The sequence below is a fragment of the Genypterus blacodes genome, unplaced genomic scaffold (genome assembly GCF_046128005.1).
Source record: "Genypterus blacodes isolate CSIRO-AG114 ecotype Tasmania unplaced genomic scaffold, CSIRO-AGI_Gbla_v1 ptg000055l_1, whole genome shotgun sequence".
Taxonomy (NCBI): domain Eukaryota; kingdom Metazoa; phylum Chordata; class Actinopteri; order Ophidiiformes; family Ophidiidae; genus Genypterus; species Genypterus blacodes.
In genome coordinates this window covers 2,124,501-2,142,180 of record NW_027466867.1, presented here as the reverse complement: position 1 = coordinate 2,142,180, position 17,680 = coordinate 2,124,501, and the positions used below count along the sequence as shown (strand labels likewise).

The following is a 17,680-nucleotide window of genomic DNA, read 5'->3' as shown; positions in this document are numbered from 1 at the left end:
CACATCATCATCATCAGCATCTTCCTCATCATCATCCTCATTACGGGCGCGTCTGAAGGGTGCTGGAGCTGTGAAGAGGATCCATACGTGATGACAGATGAAGCTCATGTGGGTGGGCTGTGTGTGTTTCCTTCCTTCCACGTGTGTGTGTGTGTGTTTGTGTGGAAAGGGAGCAGCCACAGGTTCTCCGCTTCTCCTCGCCCGCCCGCCCGCCCGCCCGTTCCCGTCCTGCCTCCTTTAAAAGGTTTCCAAACCCAGCATGCTCTTAGCTCCTGAGAGCGTGTTGGGTTCGCTCCTCACTCCATTAAGTTCTTTGAGAAAGGGACGGCTCAGATCACAGCTGTGGATCTGGAGATATGAATTTTTCAGCTATTCCGCCTCAGCTTCTTCGCCTGCCTACATCTATATACACACACACACACACACACACACACACGCTCATCCATTGTTCCTCCTTAGCACTAGGCTATGAAAACCAAAAAAATATCTTTTCAAATGTCCTCCTCTAATACGGAGAGGAGAGGCAGAACAGGTCCATTCAGTCTGTGTGTGTGTGTGTGAGAGTGTGTGTGTGTGTGTGAGACTTAAAGGTCTGTGCCGTCCAGCTGCAGGGATTACAGGATCGACTGAAGCAGCCAAGAGTCAAAAGCTCCGAGGACGACAAAGGCAAAGATGTTCAGTGAGAATCAGCAAAGTGAAGACCTGGTTTGGTTTTTGGCAAAGGGAAGTTCAAGCTTCTCACAGCGAGGAAGAGGAAGGAAGAGGAAGGAAGAGATAGAGAGGGATGAAGACAAGCTACGACTACATCACTCTTCATCATTTAGTTTCATTTCTCACCCCTGTTGTCATGACGTCACAGACTTTGGGATATGAGCCCTGTAAATATTGTATTTCCTGTTCCTTCCTCTAAGTATGACATCATCTTCATCCTGGTATTACTTTGAGGTGGCCTCTGTCACTCAAACCTATCATTTCCATGAAAAGCCTGGTGAAAACCTGTGCTGTTCCCTCCCAGGGGCCGTTTCTCCTCCAAGATGGAGTCCAAGGATTTGTATCGACTGAAGCCTTGGAACTCAGTGTGCAATCTTATGTTCCATCCCATGTGTGTGTGTGTGTGAGAGAGAGAGAGTGAGACAAAGAGAGAGAGAGAGAGAGTGAGAGCACAGCGGTATTATCAGCCGCAGGATATGAGAACATGCATTAAACATGTCGTGTCTGTGTACTTGTTTCATTTTTAATGGTGCAGTTCGGTCTGGGTGTGTGTGTGTGTGTGTGTGTGTGTGTGTGTGTGTGTGTGTGTGTGTAGGGGTCTGGAAGAATGCAAAGATGGCAGAGGACCTGTGGACGGGAGACAAGAACCTGACAGGGTGAGGGCGGAAGTGAATGACGTCTCTGTCTGTCAGGAAGTGGGACGTGGGCAGAGGAGGATGAGTGCGGCGTTATGTTCTGATTAAAGAGCCAATCAGGAGCCAATCAGGAGCCCCTGTTTGACCTAACTCTAAAACCAAGCGCCTCCATCTGTCCTTGACCTCCTGGGTTTTCATTAGTGAGTTTTGAATCATCGTAGCATAAAGAAACGACCTCTTGAATTCTTTATGATGCCTGTTTTGTCCGCGTCTGGTTTCTGTTCCATTATGAGGCTGTTTGTGACATTTCCCCTCGCCGCTGCGGCGTCTTAGCTTCTCGCTTAAAGGGCAAACGCCACCTTTGCAAGCAGTTAAGGTATAAATTCCCCTCATATCGGTGCTATGATACTGAATTTATTAAGCATTAGATCTGCGTGTCCTTGATTCAAAGTGACAGCATTTGCAGTCTAAACGTTGCTGAATGATCTCCATCTTTCCGCAGGTAAAGGCCTCCTTGTTTTAGTGATGACTGGGCAGTTTGCTCGTTGACTCTCCTGGCCCTTCGGGAGCCTCAACCGCATTCCACAAAGATTTCTGCACATTGTGTCGTATTATGGTGGATATTCTATAAATAGAAACGAGGCTTTGAAGCTGCGTATAGATTTTAATATTGGCTCAGGTTGCATAGAGGAGGACGCAGGCTATTATTGCTGTGTGTGTGTGCGTGTGTGTGTGTGTGTGTTGCATGCGCCTGTGTTGTTCTTCTTTTCCCGTTTTGCCTGCCGAGCAGCACAAAGCTTGATTTTCCTCCCTTCCCTCTCCTCTCCTCTCCCGTCTTCCCATATAATCAGTTTCTATTTTCAGCCTGGATTTTCTTCCACATTTTGAATTATTGTTATAGTTCTGCTGCATGTTCACACTCATGTTGGCATCTTCACCCTCTCCGCCTCACTTATAAGGAATCACACGTTTAATGAGCAAGTGTAATGTTTGGTGGCGTGGTTATGATGAGGATGAGGATGAACCTAGTGGGGACTTTTGGTGAGGAATTGATGAAAAGGAAGAAAGACAGGAACAGAATCTACAAATACTACAAACTAAAGTTTATACGTATTAAGGATGAAGGTTTGATGATGGTTTCGTGTTCTGAAGCCTGAACCTTCTACTTCACAGCCACATTCATATAAGACAACAACTACAGAGTGAGATAGTCTTCTGTATTAATTGCTTGCCTTTGTTTTGGTGTGTTTCTTCTCGGGGCCAGTAGGACGTGTTGATGCGAGCGTGACAGAAGGGCCGTAATGACTTCCTGCTGCGCCGGTTGCCACGAGCGAGACAGAACGAGGGAGCTCAGCGGCTCCACATTAAGTCCCATCTTGGGCACAAAAGTCAGCAAATTTAATAAAATGTAAAATGCATGAGTAGCTGGATGTTCTGCCAGGTTCTCTCTCTGCTGAGACCAGAATCACATTTGATCCAGCTTGATAACAGAACTGGGTCATGATATGAGAAATGTTCCTCGCACCACAGCAGGCATGTGCATACACACACACACACACGCACACGCACACGCACGCACACACGCTCGGTCTGCCAGACTAGTCTTCCTCCTGCCAGCAGCCTCTCCTCTCCATTGCCAATTAATTTTATTGCGAGTAAATCACATTATTTATGGTCAATAAGAACAAGCAATCTTCTCAAGCTCTGCACCGTCGACTCAAATGAAAGATCACTCTGTCACTTTTGGTTCACGGTCCGAAAAGGATTATTTAAAAGAAAATCTAATTCAGCAAGAAAGACATGAAACAATCTTCCCTTTACCTTCAGGGCGAAGTAATCCCAGTCCAGCATCCGTCCGTCCCTCCGTCTGTCCGTCAGCGGCTTCAGGCTCTGTGGTCAGTATGGTTTTTATAGAGGTGGCGACCTTCAGGATGGGGGTCAGTGTTCAGGTTAATCTCTTCTACAAACTGCACAGAGTGAAATACGACGCCCCCTGCCCTCCTACCATTTATCACACTGACAGCGTTCATCTCTCCGGTCAGGGCGAGGCTCTGATCAGTGCCGGGTGCAGTTTATGAATTTGAACGTTGGCATTGGACCTCGAACGTCAAACAAGTGTGGTAGTTACCTGCCGTGTTCTTTCTTCTCCAAGGCCCGGCACACTCACACACTCACACACTCTCACACACACACAGGAGTTTTCACTACTCCTGGCTGATTGGACGACTTCGCTGGCAGAGGGTTTGCTGCTTGCAAAGGCACCTGGAAGCCAAACCGCGTCGCTTACACCCTCAAAGTAATGAATCGGCGTTGAGTCTGGGCCTTGAGGTGGAACTACAGCGACGGCGACGGGAACATCCTATCAGAAAGTGAGTAGATTCACAGAAATGACACAGAGCCGGAGAGTGAATCTGGCTTTATTGAAAGGTGTGAGGGGATTACAGGGCCGCTCGCCATGCGGAGGAGCGACCCAGCAGTGTGCAGTACAGTGATGGAGGGAGGGGAGGGGAGGGGGGAGGGGCGGGAAGGGAAGGGAAGGGAAGGTGGTTGATCCTGAGCCAATCACGGTTCTAGTCAACAAAGGTAATGTCCAGACCGGGCTCCTCCGTAAATGAGATTATAGTCCGGAGAAAGAAGTCGGAGTGGAGTTCCGTTTGTCTCCCGACCGCACGAGGAAACGTAAAAGTGACTGAACGCCAGGGGAGAGAGGGACTGGAACTGTTGTGCATAGTATTTGAAGTGGATTTGTGCTGATTAGGCTTTAGAAGTTAATTGAGCAGAGATATACATACAGTACATACGGTGGGTAAGAGGGAGGATGTGTGTGTGTGTGTGTGTGTGTTTACGTTGTAATGCCCTTATTCAGCCCCTGATAGCTGCAGACCTGTGGGTCAGAGTGCAGGTCAGAGCCGAGTCCATACAGGATCCTCTATAAGCCTATTTACACGCTACAGCTCCTACATTTATTTACACTTATTGCCACGTCTTCATCGCTACCTTACGCTTCATAATGGCGAAGCCGTAAATCAAACGGCGCGAGGCGACGGCACCTTCCGATCGCCTCCCAGTTATTTAAGGAGAAACGGAGAATTCAAGCAACAAATTTGGAGTCCCGCCCATATTTGGAGGGAGTTTGGTCGTCCAGTGAATGGAAGCATCTGGGGTATTACAGAACTTTACACACAGACTGACCTTACGTGTAAATGAGCGACAATAACTCTCAGATGTGTGTGTGTGTGTGTGTTGGGGGGGGAGAGAAAGCGCCACGCAGTGAGGCTGTGAAAAGCTCAAACGTAATCTAATCCCGAGAGAGAGAGAGAGAGAGAGAGAGAGAGAGAGGGAGAGGGAGAGAGAGAGAGAGAGAGAGATGCAGCAGGAGAGTGTTGTTGACGTTTCTACATACGTGTAATACCTGAATTATTTTCTATCCACACTAATAATATTACATGACACATGCGTTCACTACCATGAGTCCTTTGTCTCCTTCCTTGAATCCTTTGTGATCCCTTGTGTCCTGCGTCTCTTCACACAGCACCTACTTGCCTCCTGGCCCCGACGTCATTCGCCATCTCGTTTTCGCGATCCACAACCCGCAGAATCCCCGTTTCCCGCCAGGAAAGCAGGCGGATAACGGATGGAGGCGGCTGGTGAGGTAGCCGGACTTCTTTGACGCTATCTATGCTACATTTTGTTTGTGTGAGTGTAAAAAAACTAATAAACAAACAAAAGCCTCACAAAGTAGGATTGTGCTACAGGAGAGTAGCTCTACGGATCCTCTAAAGAAGCCCCTCCCCTTCCTCCTTTGACCCTGAAGAAGCCGCCGCCGTCGTCCACTGAGCCGTCTGTGGGAGGGGGTAGGAGATGTTTGGTTGGTGGGTCAGTCAGGTGTCGGGGTAAACACTCCTGAGTATTCCTCCATCGTGGTGTGAAAGGGAAAGAGGCGCTGAGCTCTGCCCTCATATCTCCAGCAGGTACTTGACGGGGACCAGGCCTCTCTTCTTACCGCTGCTCAGACGCAGGAAGCCGTCCGCCTCCTCGTTCTTCCCCACGCAGATCTGAGGAGGAGAGACATTCACGTATTTGGAGGAAAAGGTGAGCAGCCTTCTGTCCTCTAATCAGCTGTGTCCTGCCTTCATTTGCATATAATGTCAAATATATTCCTTGTTTGTGTGTGTGTGCGTCTTTGTGTGTGTGTGTGTGAATTGTATTATAATGCGTGTTCACCTGAGCCTCTTTCACAGTCATCTGGCCTTTGTCTCGGTTGCCATGGAAACCGGCAGTGACCTTCCACACCCGCTCGCCGGGGCGAACTCGCTGCACAAAGTTGGCCGGGAAAAATCCCACCTTCTCTCTACTTTTCCCCTGGAAAGGCGACACACACACACACACACACACACACACACACACACACACGTCGTGTCGTTTTGTTGGATTGTTCTGGAGTGAAAACAACAAACGGCCCCTCATGCTTTTGTTTGTCTGTTTGCTTGAAGCTTCTCTTTTGAACCACATTACAGAACTGCTGACTCAGCGTTTGAGGAGAAGCCATCGTCTCCATAACGAGCCAAGTCTAAGACAAAAACCACAAAGCTTCCTCTGTCGTTCCAGCGGAGGCTCGGGGCAAAAAGGTGCATTTTTAAAAAACACAACAGCTCTAAAAAGAATGTGCTGAACCAAACTCCGCCCCCCCCCCTTCTCCTCCCTCTCTGCAGACTCACACACACACGGACACACAAATGAATGTTGTCCGAGTTGCTCCACTCCAATTTTAGCCATTTTGTTTTGCGCCGTGATGCAGCGTCTCTCTCATTAATCACAGAAGCATCCATGCCTCCACACACTCTGCCTCTCCGTGCCGCTCGCTTGTCACTTTGCTGCATTGTGCAAGAAGCCAAACAGCTCGTTACATTTCCTCCAGAATAAGTAGCTTTTTAGCGTTATTGCAGTTTTAAATGTGGTTGTATGCTTTTATTTTGCTGCTTTTTTAGGTGTTTTTCCTGATTTGTCATCATAAACACCTGTCCGTCCTTAAAGAGGTGAAGGTGAAAATCCTCAGCTGCCTCATTACACCGCAACTGCAGTCCCGCCCTCTCTTCTTCTTCTTCTTCCTCTCTTTTCTCTCCACGCTAAACACTTCTGCCGCCCCTACGCCAGCTGTCCCTCAGGCTCGTCCTGTGTCGGAACGTGAAAGAGTGCATTTCTAAATAAGCTCACCTTCCACCAGTCCTCATTGGAGTCGTCTGTGACCTGAACTCTGTCTCCAGGCCTGGACAGGATAAGAAGAGAAGAAGAAGAAGTATTTATTTTCATGTATAGTATATTTTGGAAGTAGAAACATCTAACCAGTGTGGAAATGTTGTTGTCGGATGCTGATTCAGGACAGATGGAGCAACAAATCAGGCAGAAGTCTCCAGTGAAGTGAACGTGCACGTGCTTGTGTTGTTGTGTGTCGGGTGCCTTTACTCAGCAGATCTCCTGCACCTACTAACACACAAACACTCTCTCCCTTTCTGTCACACACCCAACGCAGCTGTTTGTCCTTCCTGGCCTCCCAGCTCGCTCCACCCTCCCGCGCTGAACCCCTCACTCCCCCCCCCCATCGTCCCCGCTGAGCAGGCAGATGGCGTGTCGGTGAAACTCTATCTCTGCACGCCCGTCCTCCTCTCTCACCTGATTGCTGCGGGAGGTTGTTTTTATTTCCCTCTAAAATAGGAACAGATCAATGCGTATCAGAGTTCAAAAAAAGACTTTATGTCCCCGAACACCCCGGGACCAAAAACAGAAAGCTGGGTTCTGGGTCGTCGACGCTGTGCGCCGCCGTTTACAGGAAGTGAGGTCGCACAGCGTTGAGGAGGATTCAGAACATGCTGCTGGTAAAATGAGGCGGAAAAATGCAAATGAGCTGCTAATTATACAGCAGAGCTCTGGAAAAGTTAGAAAACAAACAACTTAATGCTACTTTCATTAGCAGACTATTAATACGTTTCTACTGTTACTTGATTCTCTCCAAATTTCTCTTGTTAATATTGCAAATAAATAGAAAATGTCCGAGAGATGTGACTGTGACTGTGACTGACCGTAGCTCCAAGTCGTTCCCCTCCTGAGGCAGAAACTTGTAGAGAGCCACGTAGGTGTGGACGGAATGAACCTCCACCCGCTTAGGAGTCTGACAGAACAGAGGGAGAGGAGATCATGAGGAAGGAGCGAGAGAGAGAGACAAGAGGGAAGACGACCAGCTGGAGAATGACCCTCTACACACCTTCAAACTGACTCGGTCTTCAGAATCGGCCTTCTCGCTTTCGGGGGGAGTGATCACTGGAGAGGACGGACACACAAACACAAAGAAGAGGAGGAGAGAGAAGGGGGGGAAGAGGACACAGGTGAGGGAGAGAGGGAGAGAGGGAGAGAGGGAGAGAGGGAGAGAGGGAGAAGGAGATCTCGTCACTTTGCAGCAAACAGAAGGAAGGCTGGAGGTGGAGGTCATTAACTGTACGGTACAAACAGACATGATCCCGTCTCCTGGGACTGGAGACAGGACAGAGGGAGGAAGAGTACAGGAGAGACAGTAGGGACACACACACACACACACACACACAGCTTTATTCTGTAGTTTTGATGTCCAGCAGGGTGACGTCTCCTCTGTGTCTCTGTCAGTCATGCTTAGGTGGATCTGGTTGACCATCTGTCTGTCCGCTCACATCACAGGAACACTGAGCAGCGACTCTAATCCTCTTTTTTCCGGCTTATTAGGCTTAATTGGACTCAAAATGTAGGAACTCATTACTGAAATGGCAGGAAAACTAAAGCGCTTTGACTTCACTGCCTTTCATCCTTGTTTACAGAGGAAAAGAGGTATTTGTATTTGTGTTTCTCCTCTTATCAGCACTCACTGTCCTCACACACTCTTACTTACTTCCTGGGATGCTCTCCTCCTCTGCTATTGGCTGGTTCTCCAGGCTCTCTTGCAGGTTTTCTACCTATGTTAAATAAGAAAAAAGGGTGAATGAAAGGGCTTGAATTACCTGATCTTTCAATGAATTCATGTGTGTGTCAACGTGTGTGTGTGTGTGTGTCTCTACCTCGTGACAGGGCGACTCTGAGATACTGCCGAAGCTGCAGCGACTCATCTGTGCCAGAGACGTCCCGTAGCGCAGAGCCTCGTATACTGGGTCAACAATGCCATTATCTGCCTCTACACACACGTACACACACACCACAACGAGACAGGATTGAGCGACACGAGCGCAGTATAATATCTGAGGCTCATCTATACACACACACACACAGACACACACACAGACACGTCAGGCATCAAAGGGCAGAGGCCGTTTGTCATCCAGTGAAGACCTCATGAGTTGTGGCGCTGCGATAAATCAAGCGGTGTGTGTGCTTGTGTGTGTGGGTGTGTGTGTGTCCATCCCTCACCCTGAGAGGCCGGAGCTTCCCTGACCACACCCAGAGGATCGATGGTGAGCAGAGGAGAGCTGAAGTTACGCTTGAAGGCGCCGGTCTGAGAGGAGAGAGAGAGGAAGGAGATGTTAGACTTCATACGACAACGCTCAGTGTGACGCGACAACAGAGAGCGGCAAATGTTTACGTCTCAGCACGCGGTCGTCTACATGAAACGAGCCACGCTGTGTACATGTGACCTCCCATCAGCGCTGACGGCTCCCTGTAAACACACTTGGCATTACTTCACCACCCGTCTGATTATGCTAATGAGTGAGTGACGACTGACCTTATCTGCTGTTCTTTTCTTTCTATTCTATTTCTGTTCTATTCTTGTGACCTGAAGTTCTTTTATCTACCTTTGTTGAACACACTTATTGTAAGTCGCTTTGGATAAAAGCGTCTGCTAAATGACCGTAATGTAATGTAATGTAATGTAATGCTGTGCCAGTGACTAATGTGTGTGTGTACAGCAGGGAGGAATTATTTATCAGGGAAGCAGCTACGTTAGAAATCTACAGTGAAGCTCCACTGGACAGTTTCACACTTTCAGATAACACACACACACGGCGAACTCTTCTCAATGGCCCCCTGACTCACACACTACTGACACAAATCTGGGTCACGGCGGTGTTGCGTCTGTGTGTGTGTGTGTGTGTGTGTGTGTGTGTGTGTGTGTGTGTGTGTGTGTGTGTGTGTGTGTGTGTGTGTGTGTGTGTGTCTGCCTGGCCAATCACTTAGTGCTGAGCTCGGGCGTCTTGTTTCTTTTAATCAAACTTTAATACATCTTTAGTTCTATAAACATCGATTCGCTAAAGTTCTCCCAAAGTCGTTTCAAAACCGCTTTCGATTCTGAGGGTGTTTTAAAAGCGATTGATCATAGAGACGGAGAGTGTGAGGCTGTGGAGGAGCCGGGAACACGCACATCTTCATCTTCATCCTTGCTTCATGAAGAATAAGCCATTTTCCTCTTATGAACGTCTATTAATAGTTGTGTTTTTCAGTGTGTGTGTGTGTGTGTGTGTGTGTGTGTGTGACGGCTTCTCATTGATCCGCTCTCGCCTCTCTCCTCCGTCGCCGATCCATCTCCCCTCCACTCCTCCCAAGAGTCCGATCCCGCTCGCCTCTTGTTCGTTACGCAACGCTCGCGTTTCAAACGCTCCTCTGCTGCTAAAGCCAAGCAAGCTCTGCATGAGACTGCGGGAGAAATTAATGTCTCCAATCTTACACTGCATTCGGTTTGCAATTTCTTGCATCATCACAGCTGTTAATATCATTAAACTCCATCAATGATTAAGCTCTACTGTCCAGATGAATTGCTGAGTCAGCTACATTCCCCACATTCCCCCCCCCCCCCACCAATTATATGGATTGTGTTTTTATTAGTCGTCATAATGTCGTAGAAAGAGTTCAGCCGAGGAGCGAGACTGCGCTCAAACGTACACGGCAATAAATTCAAACAAGCTTAGAATTGAAGGATAATTCCAGTTTGGTAACGAGCCGGTGGATCGGAGATGAAGAAAAAGGAGAAGAAGAGGAAGTAGATTCAAACTTGACGCCTAATCCCTTATTTGATGAGTGTGCAGTAATGGCGGCGGACCGTGCTGAAGGCTTGGCCGCCGCGTTTCCTCTGGGGACCGCCGGCTCCTCACACACACACGCCGAATTTCACACTGAATTAGCCGGACCAGCTGGTACGAGGGAGATATTGATTTTTGTTCCCCTTCAGCCGACAGACTTGAGAGGGAGAGGAAGGAAATGTTGGACCCGAACAAGAGCGAGCAGGGAAGAGGATGAGGAAGAGGAGGGGGGGGGGTTAGGTGAGGAGAAAAGTGTTGGGACGTGGCCACTGAAACTTTATCGGTCTGGACTCTCTTTCAGACGATGATGAAGATGATGATAGTGTTCGTCAGTGTGTGTGTGTGTGGTGCTCTTACCTTGCCGTTGCAGGGCTGCTGGGAGAGCTCTGATGAGCACCACAGGTGGGCTGCCAGCTTACAGGCTTTACAGCGCAGACCCTGCTTGGAATTCCCTGCATACACACAATTTCACAGCATCACACACACACACACACACACATACACACGGCAGGAGGACAAAATCGGCAATCAAAATACAAAATTGACAATCAGAGAAGCTACACCTGCGCCACAAGTTTAGACACAATTTCCTTATGCAAGCACTACCGGGTTCACTGAGGGTCCTTTTTTGTGTTTACAAGCGAATGCAAATGTGAACAAAGTGTAGGTAGATAAAGGGAGAGACAAACCTTGGATCATGTGTTTGCATCGCTGACAGCAGGTGGGCCTGCGGAAGACGTGCTCCTGGAAAGAGTGAGTTTTTACCGGCTGGGCCTGAGACTTTGGCTGGTTCTGGGAGGTCAAGGACGGCGAGGGGCTGACGGAGGGCGAGTGTGACGACAAGGAGGGGTTGGGACTGACGGACGGGGACAGAGAGGGCGAGCGCTCGTAGGACAGGGGCGACTCGGGGATGGGGGAGGGGGACAGGGGAGGAGGCGGGGCGGCGATAAACGCCGGCGGGGCCCGGAAGTCGCCGTTGTTGCGCTGGAAGAAGTTGTCCATGCTCTTGCTGCGCATGACCGATTTGAAGGAGAGCGAGCGCTTCAGTCGCTGCAGCTGCAAGGAGAGAAGAGCAGAGGGACTGAGGTTAGTCTGAGGCTCTCAATGTGTGTGTTCAGAAACAATGGAGTACGCTGAGGAAGAGGGGGAACAAGCACAGGACAGGAAGTGACGGACAAACCTGCTCCTTCATCGCTCGTTCATCAACTCCATCATGATTAAGTTGTACATGTGAAATTACGCAACGAGAGTGTTTGATTAACCGAGTGAGCTGTGTTTAAACCTCAACACTCTACTTCCTCTCTTCCCCTCTGGCTGACCTCCAGCTTGGCTCCCGATCGTCTCAGTTCAGCTTTTCCCACTTAGATAGGCAGATTTCCCGTGGTCGAGTGAATCCCCGCCCGTCAATACCGCTTAAGATTCACGCTTGATTAGCTCTATTGAGCGGCCCGCACCTTTGGATCTGATGCGGTCAGCGATGATGCCCGACAAACTATGTTTATCTTTCACCGTGTCACCGCCTCCGTCACGGCCACAAGGGGAGCCTTCATAGAGAGACTGGGCCTGCAAGAAACGAGGGCGAGGATGTTACGGCTCCCTTAATCTGAAGAGTAATTCCTCCATTTATACGCACATCATTAGCTGCTATTCTTAGTGGCTGGAAAGGGAATATTCATGATGGTGAATAATGTTCTCTAACTGTAACTTAGCCTGTAGCTGTAGTAAGAAGGAAACATCTCACTATTTTTGCAAAAACCCAATGTGGAAACGCGAGCGGAGAGGAGAGGAACGCGGCGCTTTTTCTGTCTCCGGGCTCCTCCGGGGGGTCCCTTCACACCTAACCCCAGCTCCTTATTGGAAAATGGAATCGATAAGTTTTTTGAGCGGGTTCCTCTTTTTCTTCTTTGAGCTACGGATTCACAGATGCCAATTAGTTTGAGTGATGAAAGGCCGGGTCTCTGCTGAGCCATTAGTGAGGGCCTGTGCTAAGTGTTTCCCACAGGGAGCTGAGTCCATACTTTCCTTAATGGCCTTCTTCTTCTTGGCTCGACCGGTGGCCCGTTCAGTAATGGATGTTCCTCTCCATTAGATTTTTAAACTTTGCCGTCTTTGTTAATCTTTTTTTAGCGACGAGGCCTTTGAGTCCAATGAAAACAGAGCGCTTTTTCAAGACGAGACAACAAAGAGGAAGACGTTGACTGATGTCCCCCCCTTGACTTGATTCAGCTCCTTCGTCTTCCGCCTGTCGAGTAAAGAGCGAGGACATAAAGCCACCAGACCTCCAAGAATAATCTAACACATAAATATATAAATGTGTCTGAATGTGTGTGTTATTCCATCCTATTCTGTCTCTGATGCTTCTGTTTCTGGTTCACACACACAGCAGAGACCGTGTAGGGAGTGTGTGAGCAGATATTTGATCTTTGTTTTCTGATCTTTACGCGTTATTATCCGTGGCGTTTTATCGCTGCTGATGAGCAAAGCGACCTTGAGTTTGAGAAAAACGCACCCCATAAATAAAACATGTTATTATTACCAAAGACACACAGAGCGAGACAGCAGACAGATGGAGAGACAGACAGGCAGACAGACATCCTGACCTTGTTCGTTGGAGGTTTGGCGGATGAGCACAGGGAGCAGATATGTTAGGTGAAGGCATCTATAAATAGACAATTTGTGAGGAATGCATGGATAAATTAATGATTATGGTGTGTGTGTGTGTGTGTGTGTATGCAGGTGTTCTAACAGGATGCCTGTGAAAGGCAGAAAGTCACCCTGCTGTCAAGTGATGCAGCTTTATTTACCCCTTTTCTGCAGAAAAGAAGATTTTCACTCTCTGGAAAACTGCTGTTGATTCCGACCCTGAATGCAGCATCTTCAATGTGAGGATCTTCCTCCTCATCAACCTGCCCATTAAACTGCTCAATGTCCTCCACAAGTGCCAAAGCTGCATTTGTGTCCGCATTACATCATTACTGTACACGGACAGGACAACGTTTACGATCCCGTGTTTGTTCCGCTGCAATATAACGTATGTGAGTGAAAGAAGAGGAACATAAAGGTGCTGAAGCAAAGAGCAGAGAGAAGCAGAGAGTGTGTGTGTGTGTGTGTAAGACAGTCAAACATGCATGAATCTACATTAGGAAGGTTTGTTTATATAAATGAGGCGCGACTGCAAAGAAGATATTCATGCAGAGATGTGTTCCTTTGCTGAAGCGGCAGCGGGCGGTGCTGGACGGCCGTGTTAGAACTGAGAGACGAGTCCTGTGTTAATTATTAAACCGGTCTTGGTGTCAAAGATGTGTTTGCAGGTAAAACAACTTCCAGTCATTTAAAAACTTCAAATTCTTAAAGCTACTACCTCGCCAACACGTTGGGGATTGAACAAAGGACTGAAGTTCATATTTCTCTCCTCACCCTGGACTCTGCTGGATCAGCACATTTCCAAACTCAATCAAGGACACTGTCCACTATAGATCAAAATAATGTGGGGACATTGTGGACGGAGGGGAATGAGACAGCGCCGCCGCCGTCCTCCCTCACCTGTTCCGTCTCCGTCTGACTGTTTATCCTCTTTCCATTGCGGACTTTAGTTTGCTCTTGGTTAAAGGTCAGCAGTGCAAGTCAATCCAGTCTGATGAGCGAGAGACACACAGACACACACACGCACGCACGCACGCACGCACGCACGCACGCACGCACGCACGCACGCACGGGAAAGTGACAGAGGTGATGTAACCTTTCCGAAATGTGATGTGGAACAAACACACTTGGTTGAGAAACGTCCTCTACATACAAATGGAAGGATTCCATCTTTACGCAGCTCAGTGATTGATTATGCACGACACACACACGTGCAGCGCCGCGTCTCCAAACACCACGTGGAGGAACCGGGCTGAAGTGACAAAGTGAACCGGAGGGCCCGGTCTGGCTCATTATTTCTCGCCTGTTCCTGTTCTCCTCTTGCTCCTTTTGCCCCCTCCTGCTTCTCATATTCTTCAATCGCACCGTGGAGAAGATTTAGGCGCCAGTCACTCTGTCTTACAAAGGAAAAAGGAATAAGAAACGGAGAGCAAGGTGCAATTAGGAGAAGACCAGAAGCGCCGCCGATTGAAGACAAGAGGGGAGGGAAACAGAGGGAGTGCAGACTGGCGAGAGACTGATTTGATGAGAGGAGGAAAAAGTGCTAAAATATGAAACTTGGTGAGGAAGCTCAGGGGGAGAGGAGGAGGAGGAGGAGCGAGTGTGAACGAAAGAGATAAACCGCCGCCATCACTCCAGCTCGTAAAACCGTCTGTGTACTGGCGGAGGATGAGGTGGGCTGTGTGAGGGCCCCAGTGGACTGAGCGAGCTGCTACCTTGCTTTATCAGCATTTACCTTCCAAACCTTGCGTGCGTACTTAATTTTATGTCCAGGCGTCTTTAGGAGCGCCCGAGCCACCGCCGCCATTTCCCCCGGCAAATAATAAAGTGTTTTTCCTTTCTTCTTTGGCAGCTCTCACCTTGCCTGTGGAGGAAGAGAGGGGATGAAGAGGTAGAAGAGCTTATTTATTCCCGCTGTCAAAGCCTCCATTGGAACAACACTGGGGAAGGCTGGTATAGATTTACACTGTAATAAAGACATGCAGGGAGAGGAAGAGGAGCAGAGGAAGAGGAACAGACAGAGGGAGTGGACATAAATAGAGGCGCGCACGTGCGGCGGGATTACACGTGGGACTGCAAGTGATACAAGAGCGGTTGTAACACACATTTCACTCACTCCCCACCCCTCTTCCTCCTCCGTTTGGAGGATGAGGAGCGGTCACGCCGGTCAAACTAAACATTTCCACGGCCGACGCAAGTGAGCAGAATCGCTTTCCTCCCAGTTCAGTATTCCTTTCCTTTTTTTTTGTATGTCCGGACGGCCATTTGTGTGAATTATGACCCAGCTCCCAGCTAGACACGGCAAACATCTGCTATCTGATTGGCTCATAAATTCAAGAGGCACCTCCACGCCCACCATCCATTCTGTTGTCTTTAGCCAAATAGAAACAACAAGCCCACCCTGCCAGGCGTGTTCCTGCTCCCTGCGGTGATGACCAACAAAAGAGCTGCGATAATGGGATTTGCTGTCCTTATTGCTGTTGTTGCTGTTCTCGTTGTTGTTGTTGTTGTTGTCACTGCTGCTGCATTTACACCGTCCTTGATGCTCATTTGAATATAATGAAACATAAATGTGATGCAGCGTGTACGACTTAATTAAGTAATCTGGGAATTGGCTTCAAACTCTCTTCTACTTTTGGCAGAGAGGCTTGCATGAGAGAACATCTTCATCAACTCCTCATCCATGGGTCCAGGGTCTGCAGGGGGGGGGGTCATGGTCAGTGCTCCTCTACTGGGATGATATCAATCCCCGCCTAATAGACAAAACTTGCCATAATCGTATCAAATCTTCCCGATATTGAACGACCTCGTCTACATTTAAAGCTTCTCGTTTTGGGTTTCAACTTCTCAGCCTTGATCCATCTGCATGTCACTCTCTCTGTGTAATTGGATCAACTGGGATGAGATACTGGCTCCACATTGTTCACTCTAGACACAACATACACACACTGAACACACACACACACACTCAACACACATGTGCGTGTAATCTCTGCCCTGAGGTCACAGAAGTTAAAAGGCATTACACAGGTTTAAGGCTGTTATGCAAGACCCGCAGCTGAACTTATACCATTAAGACAATAGCAGGAGTCACACAGGTAAACAAGTTAAATCCCAAGTTTAAAGCCTCTTTAGACATCAAGCAGGATGTACTGTCGCAATCAGTGTTTTACCTTTGATTCGGGTTGGCTCGGCACGGTCGCCGGTGGTCGCTGGAGGTGCCGGTTTTGAGGTTCGTTCTCCTTCTCGCTGATTTCCGTCATCTCGGGTGGGAGAAAATGCTCGTCAAGTGACACGAATGACGTAAAGTAATGCGTAAAAAGCCACGGAGGGTTTTGTCCAACTGCACATAAAGAGGTTGAAGTTACAGCGTGTCGTCCACAGAGGTAGTTTCGACTGTCTTTCGGCGGCAGCATCCATTTGGGAATTTGAAGTAACGCAATTCCATCGCGAAGCTGCGTAGTTTTCGGCTCGAGGCGTTAAAGTGGCGCATGGAAGCGACGACAGTGGATGTTTGTTGTCGTAAAACGATCCAGAATCGAGAGTTCGGCTCGGTCCGTCCACTTCAACCTCTCAGCTCGCGCGACGCTTCTCGCTCAGCCACCGGCGATAGCTTTCCAACCTTGCTCACGCGCCGCTCACACACACATTCGCAGCACGCACGCACGGACACGCGCTCTTACAACAACTTTGTCAGTCGCGCCCTGATTGGTCCAAACGCCTCAATATGCGACCACAGGAGTGTAGAGGCGCGTGGTGATTGGCTGAAAGGTGACGATGTGGGTGGTCCAGCTGTCAGGCGGATCACCTGAGAAGAGAACAGCTGATGACATGAACATTGTTTACATATTTATCCCGTAGTAAATCTGCCTAACAGTAACATAGAAATAAACCCCCCCCAAAAAAACCTTAATTAACTAATTAATTGCATTTAAAAGATAAACCTGGAGCAGTTATGAAATTAGATGAACATTATTGTAATGAAGTATAGTATAGCTTCACAGTTTAACCAGTAAGAATGTAGGTCCAAGAATGTGTTGGATAGCCAGTCTCCTAAGGGTTAATACAGTACACAACCTATAGTCAATGATTAAGATGTGATACACTTATTTAGTTGTATATATTGTGAATTTAAACTCAGAACGCTTTTCAACGTGTTGTTATCAACGACGCCTTAGTTTCAGAAGTCATCTATTAGTGTCTTTTTTTTTTTTGGCGTACTTCCTGGGAGCAACAACTCTCTCCACCGTTCATTACAACGGAAAATGAATCACATTAAACAGTTCAGTAATGCAATACAGAGTGAGCTGCAGGGGCAAACACTCTCACAGATAGAGAGCCAGTCTAGTCTAGCAGTGGAGGATGAATTCAGCACCACAGACAGCGCCCTCCCTCTCGTTCGCTCTCTTTCCCTCTACCTCTCTGTCTCGCTCTCTCCCTCCTCCCACCCACCTCTCTCTCTCTCTCTCCCTCCTTCTCTCTGCCTGGCTACTTATCAGCTGCATGTCAAACTGCAGGGGGAAGGCAATCTCACCGCAGAAATGGCTTGTAGTCGTCGCCCGAATGTTCCTTTAAATTTCTCAGTGGGCAAACGTGCCGCACTCTGCATGTTGCATTAATAGCCCACAGTGTGCATCCAGCCACAGTGAGCTAAGTATAGAA

General features: G+C 48.5%; 1 protein-coding gene across 1 annotated transcript; it reads right to left on the bottom strand.

Annotated features, from left to right (window-relative positions):
* Positions 1 to 5,173: 5,173 nt before the first annotated feature.
* Positions 5,174 to 16,281, bottom strand: LOC143002193 (SH3 and cysteine-rich domain-containing protein 2-like). The gene is made up of 11 exons (XM_076152174.1): positions 16,192 to 16,281; positions 11,065 to 11,431; positions 10,733 to 10,827; positions 8,772 to 8,856; positions 8,426 to 8,538; positions 8,260 to 8,323; positions 7,606 to 7,661; positions 7,424 to 7,512; positions 6,561 to 6,612; positions 5,571 to 5,708; positions 5,174 to 5,401 (listed from the first exon to the last, which is right to left on the bottom strand). The coding sequence occupies exons 1-11, from the start codon at positions 16,279 to 16,281 to the stop codon at positions 5,303 to 5,305; spliced, it is 1,248 nt and encodes a 415-aa protein (XP_076008289.1). The 3' UTR covers positions 5,174 to 5,302.
* Positions 16,282 to 17,680: the final 1,399 nt, after the last annotated feature.